The 9,235-nt window shown below is 38.8% G+C and overlaps 1 protein-coding gene across 1 annotated transcript; it reads left to right on the plus strand.

Annotated features, from left to right (window-relative positions):
• Positions 1–3,923: 3,923 nt before the first annotated feature.
• On the plus strand, positions 3,924–4,997 carry LOC142377015 (odorant receptor 131-2-like). Its single transcript, XM_075460726.1, has 2 exons — positions 3,924–4,079; positions 4,215–4,997. Exons 1-2 carry the CDS (start codon positions 3,924–3,926, stop codon positions 4,995–4,997), a joined length of 939 nt encoding a protein of 312 aa, XP_075316841.1.
• The last annotated feature ends 4,238 nt before the right edge of the window (positions 4,998–9,235 follow it).

The following is a 9,235-nucleotide window of genomic DNA, read 5'->3' on the forward strand; positions in this document are numbered from 1 at the left end:
CTTGCATGGCACACACCACAGGACAGCTTTTGCAGAATCTGGAGGACTACAAACCCTGCAATGTAGTACAAAGCATTGTCCACAACATCCACCAGTATAAATATTGAGAAGTAGCTATTTAACATATTTAGAACGGTAATTTTGATATGATGTTTAAAAAAGAAATACTCAAATCATTAGGCTGAGTTAGTGAGTTTGAGGTTGAAGCTTCTGGGTCATCCTGAGTGGTCACAGACAGGCTCTCTTCAGCTTTTCTGGAAGAACATGTTGTCCTGCCCTTTTCTGGCTAAAATGAAGAAGCATAATATTAAAATATATAAAAATACACACACACACAGGGATAAGTATTTCACCCCGCCCTGTTATTGATAATATTTCAATTTCTGAATGCTAATAGCCTTATGATGATACACCTACTCTTATTAGGTGAACCTGTAAACCCAAGATGGAGGGAATAACACCAACTCTCGGTCGGACAATCTGAGGGGTGGGTATGAGACATGAGGTAAATACTTTAGTTAGGATGAAAGAATTACATTTGAATAATACAGGCATAATAAACGTCATAAATAAACCTGTGTAAAATCTGATGGTCAATGTTATAACAGTAATATTTGCATTATTTCAAAAGTAGCATTCTTGTGTTAGTTGTAATCTAACCCTGTGTTATGGAATATATGATTTATGAAGTCTCCGTTGGCCTAATACCCGTGTGAACAGAGGTGTTATGCCGAGAAGTGCATTCCCATTCACGGAGCGCACGTAAACCGTTTCAGGTGTGGATTATTACATTTATCCAAAATAAATAATATTGAGCTGACAATGGTGTTTCATTCGTGCATCTTTTTTTCACATCTCTTCATGTAAATTAATAATACGTGTACAATTATGATAATCCGACAATTTTACAGTTTAGAGTATTCCTAATCCTAACTATTTTTATATTATTGGACATATATTCAAAAGTAAGGGCCGTGACTAATACTTTTGTAGTCAACACGAAAGACGGTTGGATACATTTTCTATTAACAATCTCAACTCATTATAGCCCAGATAAAATGATATAAAAATGAACCTGAAACTATGAAATTTGGTTATTTTAATTTTATATACAAATTTGGACTTGTTGAGATTTGTATCCGTTAATTCAATTAGGTAAACAAATTATGATGTAGTTATATCATATCATTCCATCACAGACTCTCCTTAAAGTACGACCAGCAGGGGGTGCACTTCTCGGCATAACACCGGCTATAAACATATCCTAGTTTAACGTTTGCTGGCTACGATTTCGCCGGCAGACACAAATACAGTACAATAATATTCTATTGACAAAATACAACCAATAATAATGTTGAATCCTACCTGTGAAAGGTAATCCCCCGACTCCTGTTTGCAACGTCTGTCTCAGCCTCATTAATGGCTGCTCCCTCAGTAATGGCCGCGGCCAGAAAGTCATGGCCGGTCGTGGCCGCGGCCTCGGCGCGCAAGCCCTTGCTGCACTAACCTCTGAATCTGTGACGGCAGAGTATGCAGCCAAGCTCTCTGTGACCCGTTCAACCCGGTCACGGCCGGGCATCAGAATCGGATATATTGTCTGACTCCACCTGGGCAGCTAAACATTTCTGATAATGCATTTGAATTTTCAACTTTTACATTTCAAATTGAATTTTGGTATCTATTTGCTGAGGCATATTTTCAAAATTAAATTTCAAATGTCTTTGTCCTTTTCATTTGAATTAAGTGAAAGAATGAGCAGTCTTGAAGAAGAAAATTGAAATGCAAATAGGATGATTGATTAGTAATTTTATTTATGAGTCAAATAATGCAGCCACATTCTTAAAATGAAAAAGCATTTCTGATAATGCATTTGAATTTGAATTTTGATTACGATTTACTTCCATACAAGACAAGGGGAGACGTCAACTCTTATACACACAGGGTTAACGGGGAACAGGTGGAATCACTCGTGCGACATTCAGACGGGAACACAAGAGGAAGGGCAAGTGACCTGAAACGAGAGGGAAGTTAATCTTTCAAAATAAAACAGGAAATGACGAGACATGACAAAAAAAAACCCACTTGACCTCACCGCGGTGTGACATTAAGCACCGTTTCCAGTATGCGTTCCTGTGTTATGCCGAGAAATGCATCTCGACTCGATGGAGCGCGAGTAAACCGGTTCAGATGTGGAATATTACATTTATCCAATAAAGTTACAGTGATAATATTCAGCTGACAATAGTGTTTCATTAGTTCATCTTTTTTCTTATTTCTTCATGTAGATGAATGATACATGCACACTTATGATAATCCGAAAATTGTACAGTTTAGAGCATCTCTTTCACCTATCATATTATTGTACAAATATTCCAAAGTAAGGGCCGTGACTAACACTTCTGTAGTAAGACGGTTGGAGATATTTTCTATGAATAAAAACTAAAACTATGAAATTTGATTATTTTAATTTTAGAGACAATTTTGGACAAATTCGCATCTGTTAATTCAATCAGATAAACAAATTTACGATGTAGTTATATCATTCCATTCCAGACTCTTTAAAGCTTAACCAGCAGGGATGCATATTTCAGCTAATGGGGATGCATTTCTTAGCAGGCATGCACTTCTCGGCATAACACCGGCACCTTATGATTTACAAATTAAGCACTGGCCATACTGTTCACACTGGAGTCTGATGGTGGTCTAATTTAAATTATGGAAACTGCTGGAAACTGAAACAGTGAATATTGATCTATGTAACACAAGACTGCAAGAAAATGAGGAACACTGAGCTACTGTTCTTGCACTGCTCTTCAACTTCACATCCACGTTGACGCTCAGTTCAGATGGTGTCTGTATCTCAACCTGTTCAGGTTCACGGTGTGGCAAATGGGCAAAACCAGGTGGAACAGCCTGAGTGGGTCACCATTCCATTGCAGGGCAAACACAGAAAAATCAAGAAGACAACCAAACGTTCTCACAGTCACTCCTAAGGTCAATTCAGTATGACTTATCACCCCAACATGCATTTTTGGATGGTGGGAGAAAGCTGGAGTTCCAAGAGAGAGCCCACGCATGAACGGACACACAGAAAGGCCCAATTCGATATGTGAACCTTCTTGCTGTGAGGGGACAGTGCTAACCACCTCACCACCATGCAGCCAACTTTTCAAAACAAGCATTCAAAAAATGTTGAGTTTGTAAATCGATTCGGAATTCTGAAATACAAGAAATGTGGTTCTGAAGTGATATTTATTATCATACTCCTTTTATGTGAAATGAAAAACAAAATGAATTAAGTAGTCTGCATTGTTTACTGCCTCACTGTTTTATTTCTGTTTAACACTGACATGTGTGGCCTTCCAACAGCCTCCTGCACCGATTTCCATGACTTGCGGATCTATTGGCAGAAATTATGTTGTCATACATGTATATACAAACGTCTTTGCTTTGAAAAGTGGAAATATTTCAGTGTTTTCCTCATGTTCATTTTATTACACAGGAATTTATCAGAGAAATATTGTCATATATGGTCATAATAGAGGTGCAATACTGAGGCCGTGAAGAAAAAAAAAGTTGTCACAAATCCATGGTCTAATAACTTCACAGAAAACTGAATAATAAACAGGAAGGATGCCACAATGACATCACTTTTAGAAAGGCATCAAGATGGTCAATATAAAGACATCAGCCATACTTCACTCCTCTTCTCATACAGCCACTCCTTCACTTCCTAACTGGTCAAAGTGGACTCTGAAGTGATCTTCCTGAGGTGAGAAAGCCCTTTGTGTTTGTTTTCCAACCTTCCACATTACAGCTATGGCACTGTCAGAGCATTTTTGGTTGTTGTTTTGCTCTTTTATGTGATTTCAATGCTTATATTCAGAGGTTTTTCTGCAGTTGTTAAAACATCGATTTGCTCCATGAATTCCTCTTCTTATGGCAACAACGTGTCGAGCAGTGTGAGGAATCAAGGCTCTGTGAGCTCAGCTGTGACCAACAATGTGATCGTCCTGGCTCTTGGCCTCACTATTAACTACATAAATTGCACACTGATTCACACTTTCAGAAAACACCAGGTAAGAATTTACTGTAATTATTCATGTCTTTATAAAGTCATCATTGCAGTGAAACTAGTTATCATCATGTGTAGTCTGGGGATTGAACCAAATGTATTCAGACACTCAAAAAGAGTTGTTTCCTTTCTCTTTCAGATATTTTACATGAATCCTCGTTATATCCTGTTCATCCATCTGGTGTTAAATGATATGATCCAGCTCACTGCAACTATCAGCCTGTTTGTCTCAACTTATGTCTCCTATGAGATCAATGCTTCCCTCTGCTGCTTCATTATTACCTTTGCTGTCTTCACCACCCTTAACACTCCGTTAAATTTAGCTGTGATGGCTGTAGAGTGTTACATAGCTGTTTGTTTACCACTGCGACACCCTCAGCTCTGTACCATTAAAAGAACATATATATTGATCGGTTGTATTTGGGCTTTAAGCGCACTGTCAGTTCTACCAGACATCTTCCTTGTTCTAGCAACAGAGCCTCTACGCTTATTTTATTCTACAATATTTTGTGAGAGGGATAACCTCTTTCGACACAAAATAAGTTTAGAAAAGAGAGATTTTTCTTTCCTAATTTATCTAAGTGTTGTTTGGCTCACCCTCATCTACACCTACTTCAGGATCTTCTTTGCGGCCCAAGCTGCTAATTCAGTAGATGGAAATATAAAGAAAGCCAGGAACACAATCCTGCTTCATGGTTTCCAACTAATGTTGAGTATGTTAACTTTTGTAGCCCCTCTTTTAAAAAAAGCTTTGGTGAACTGGTTCCCGAGAAATTATTTACAAGTTCTCTTTGTTTCCTACATCATCATCCAGATTCTCCCCAGGTTTATCAGTCCAATTGTGTATGGGCTACGAGACAAGACATTTAAACAGTACTTTAGAAAGCATCTGTTGTGTACAAAGAAAAAAGGAATACCATAGCTTTCAGAGAAATGGTAACTGTTGTACAAGATATCAAATTACAACATCAAATCAGAAAACATCTGCAGAGTGTGGAAAAAAGGCCATAAAGAAACAGTGATTTATTTGATTACTTTAATTTTATTGTAGTATTGTGTATTGTGGTACGAAAAATTATTATTTAACATCCTCTCAGAAAGAAATGGAAACTTTTTGCTCTGGACCAAAGACTGTTATAACCTACAAGTCTAAAACCAGGCTCTGCAAAGGTATGGACTTGTATTTGTGCCCTTAACAAAGCTCATTTACATTTCTGTGATGGCAGCCTCTATACAGAAAGGAACAATCAGATTTTAAAGCAATATGTGCGATCTTAAAGTCAATATCTTTTTACAGGGATGTCAATGTATTTTTTTAACATGACAATGCAAAATCCCTTTCTGCACCCATGAAAAAAAGACTTGGCTGAGGAAGAAACAGGTGTAGGTACTGGAGTGGCACACCTGCAGTTCTGAAGATGTGTGGAGAATTTTGAAACAAACAAAAATAAACCCTGTTGCACACCTATAAACGTGTTTGCAGGAACAAGGGGACCAAATAATTGCTTGGTATCCTCAATGCAAGAACATATCTTAAGTGTTGTGAGAGGGAATTCCCCAACTTTTTTTTTTTTTAAGTGTATGGTACATAATAGGGTTCTCTCCGGGTACTCTGGCTTCCTCCCACTGTCCAAAAACATGCATATTAAGTTAATTGGTGTCTCTAAAAATTGTCCTTAGGAGTGAATGTGAGCATGTATGGTTGTTTGTCTCGTTTGTCTCTGTGTAGCCCTGTGATGGACTGGCGGCCTGTCCAGGGTGTACCCTGCCTCTCGCCCATTTACCGCTGGGATAGGCTCCAGCCCCCCCGTGACCTGACCGACGGATTCAGCGGTATAGAAAATGGATGGATGGATGGTACATATATATGAAATGACTTGGGTTCTAACTATGACAAAATAAAAGTGTAAGAATTTGTTTCCTTTTTTTCCCTCTATTTTAAAAACCTTTATGATTGATTTCTGTAGATAGACAAGAGTTGACAGCAAAAAGGTTATTACAGTTTTTGTGAACTGGTGCAATTAGTACACAATAAAAGAGTTTGAGCAAATTTAGACTATTCGCTTTTTTTCGCAAACACAGGCACGCCAGGTTGCATATGCTCTGCATTAGCAACTGAGAATGATTTCTTCTTAATGACCAACATCTTGACTGCAGGCTTCTGGTGTAGTATACTTTTTAATATCTGAAAGACAAGAGGATATCTAAAAAACTGTACAGATTTTATCAGTTTTTCACAGTTCAAAACAAGCATGTCACACAAAAGAAGGAGCATGATGTTGTGTCCATATGCAATGTGTTTATATGCATATATTCAATGTGATGCGTTGTTAGGATCCAGGACACTGGGGGCGCTAGTGGGATGCGCTGTATCAAAAGGCTTAATGAAAATGTAAGTGAGGAAGTAAAGAAGCTCTCTGTTCCGCGTACTACTGTGTGGTTTAATGTCTGATTCTGCCGAACAACAAACACAGCAAAGTGGCGACGAGGGGAGGAGGAGTGAAAATACCTAAACTTTACTCCAGCAGCTATAGTTTCAATGCGTACAGCACTGGACAATGTTGCCCCTCTGAAAAGGAAGGTAATCAGTCAGAAGAGGTTGGCTCCTTGGTATAATTCACAGCTGCGTGCTTTAAAGCAGACTGCAAGAAAGCTGGAGAGACAGTGGCGTTCCTCTAATTTAGAAGAGTCTCAGTTAGTCTGGAAAGATAATTTAACAATGTTTAAGAAAGCCCTTCGTAAAGCTAGAACAGCTTATTATTCATCATTGATAGAAGAGAATAAGAATAATCCCAGGTTTCTTTTCAGCACTGTAGCCAGTCTGACTAAGAGTCCGAGCTCTGCTGAGCCAGTTATTCCTTTTACTCTCAGCAGTGATGATTTCATGAGCTTCTTTATCAATAAAATTGTGTCTATCAGAGAGAAGATTGATGGAGTCCTTCCCACTATTATCAGTGATGTATCATCAAGTACAGCAGCTTTAGAAGTATCTTTAGAACCTGATTTGTATTTAGACGGCTTCTGCCCAGTTGATCTCTCTGAGCTAACAACAGCAATAGTCTCTTCTAAACCATCAACTTGTGTTTTAGACCCAATCCCAACCAGACTGTTCAAGGAGGTTTTCCCATTAATTGACACTTCCATATTGGATTTGATCAATCTGTCTTTGTTGACAGGATATGTACCTCAGCCTTTTAAGGTTGCTGTAATTAAACCTTTACTTAAAAAACCTACTCTTGATTCAGAAGTGTTGGCTCATTATAGACCTATATCCAATCTCCCTTTTATGTCTAAAGTTCTTGAAAAAATAGTTGCAGCTCAGCTTTGTGATCATTTACACAGAAATAATCTGTTTGAAGAGTTTCAGTCAGGATTCAGAGTGCATCATAGCACAGAAACTGCACTGCTGAAAGTTACCAATGATCTCCTCTTAGCCTCTGATAGCGGACTTGTGTCTGTGCTTGTCCTGTTGGAACTCAGTGCTGCATTTGATACGGTCGATCACAGTATCTTATTTCACAGACTTGAACATGTTATTGGGATTAAAGGAACTGCATTAGGCTGGTTTAAGTCATATTTATCTGATAGATTTCAGTTTGTTCTTGTAAATGAAGAATCTTCCTCACACACCAGAGTAAGTCATGGAGTTCCCCAGGGTTCTGTGCTTGGACCGATTCTTTTCACTTTATACATGCTTCCATTAGGTAACATTATTAGACAGCATGGCATAAATTTCCATTGCTATGCTGATGATACTCAGCTGTACTTATCTATATAACCAGATGAACCCAATAGGTTGGTCAGACTACAAGCATGTCTTAAAGACATAAAGACCTGGATGACTCAGAACTGTCTGCTTCTAAATTCAGACAAAACTGAAGTCGTTATCTTTGGACCTGAGCGTTTCAGGGAGAAATTGTCTAGCTATATAGTTACTCTAGATGGTATTTCCTTGGCTTCTAGTTCTACAGTGAGGAACCTTGGAGTTATTTTTGACCAGAACTTATCATTTGACTCGCATATAAAACAGGTTTCTAGGACTGCCTTCTTTCACCTTCGTAATATTGTTAAAATCAGGAACATCTTGTCTCAGAGTGATGCAGAAAAACTAATTCATGCATTTGTTACTTCAAGATTGGACTACTGTAATTCTTTATTATTGGGCTGTCCCACATATTCTCTGAAAAGCCTTCAGTTAATCCAAAATGCTGCAGCCAGAGTTTTGATGAGAACTAACAGGAGAGATCATATTTCTCCAGTTTTAGCTTCTCTTCATTGGCTCCCTGTTAAATTCAGAATAGAATTTAAGATTCTTCTCCTTACATATAAAGCTCTTAATGACCGAGCTCCATCATATCTTAAAGATCTCATTGTAAGATATTTTCCTCACAGAGCACTTCGTTCCCAAACTGCAGGTTTACTTGAGGTTCCCAGAGTTTCTAAAAGTAGAATGGGAGGCAGAGCCTTCAGTTATCAGGCCCCTCTATTGTGGAATAAGCTGCCAGTAAATGTCCGGGAAGCAGACACCCTTTCCACTTTTAAGACCAGGCTTAAAACTTTCCTTTTTTGTAAAGCTTATAGTTAGGTCTGTTGAATCTGATAGTGTATCTGCTAGTGTGTCTTGTTCTCCCTCCACCTCTGGCACCCTCTATACTTTCATTACCCCCTACCCGAACCAGGGTTTGAATCCCATTCCCGCTTATCTTACCTCTTTTATTTCTCCCCCTACCCAAACCAGGGTTTGCATCCCCACCCCGCTGTGACTGGTGTGCAGTTGGTGAGAGGCTGAGGTAGCTTGTGGCTGTAAAAAGATGGTTGTTGTGGTGTGAGGAGCAGATCTATATAGGGAGTATAGGGAATTACTCACTGAGTCTGGTCCTTTATTTTATTATTTATTTTTTTGTTAGTACAAGTTTCTTGTATTTATCTTGAATAGGGATGGCTCAGGTAATCCTGAAACGTCCCATAGTTAAGCTGCTATAGGCCTAGACTGCTGGGGGGCCTCATCTGTCACACCTTTCCTCACTTTACTCTCTTTATGTATATGTGATATTATTGTGGTCATTAACTCGTGTTTAACTGTTCCAACAGATATCCTTTGAATGGTGTTACAGTGCCGCCGCCGCGGCCCCCTCCCCCCCTTTCTGTCTTCTCAAACCC

The sequence above is a fragment of the Odontesthes bonariensis genome, chromosome 3 (assembly GCF_027942865.1).
Source record: "Odontesthes bonariensis isolate fOdoBon6 chromosome 3, fOdoBon6.hap1, whole genome shotgun sequence".
NCBI lineage: Eukaryota > Metazoa > Chordata > Actinopteri > Atheriniformes > Atherinopsidae > Odontesthes > Odontesthes bonariensis.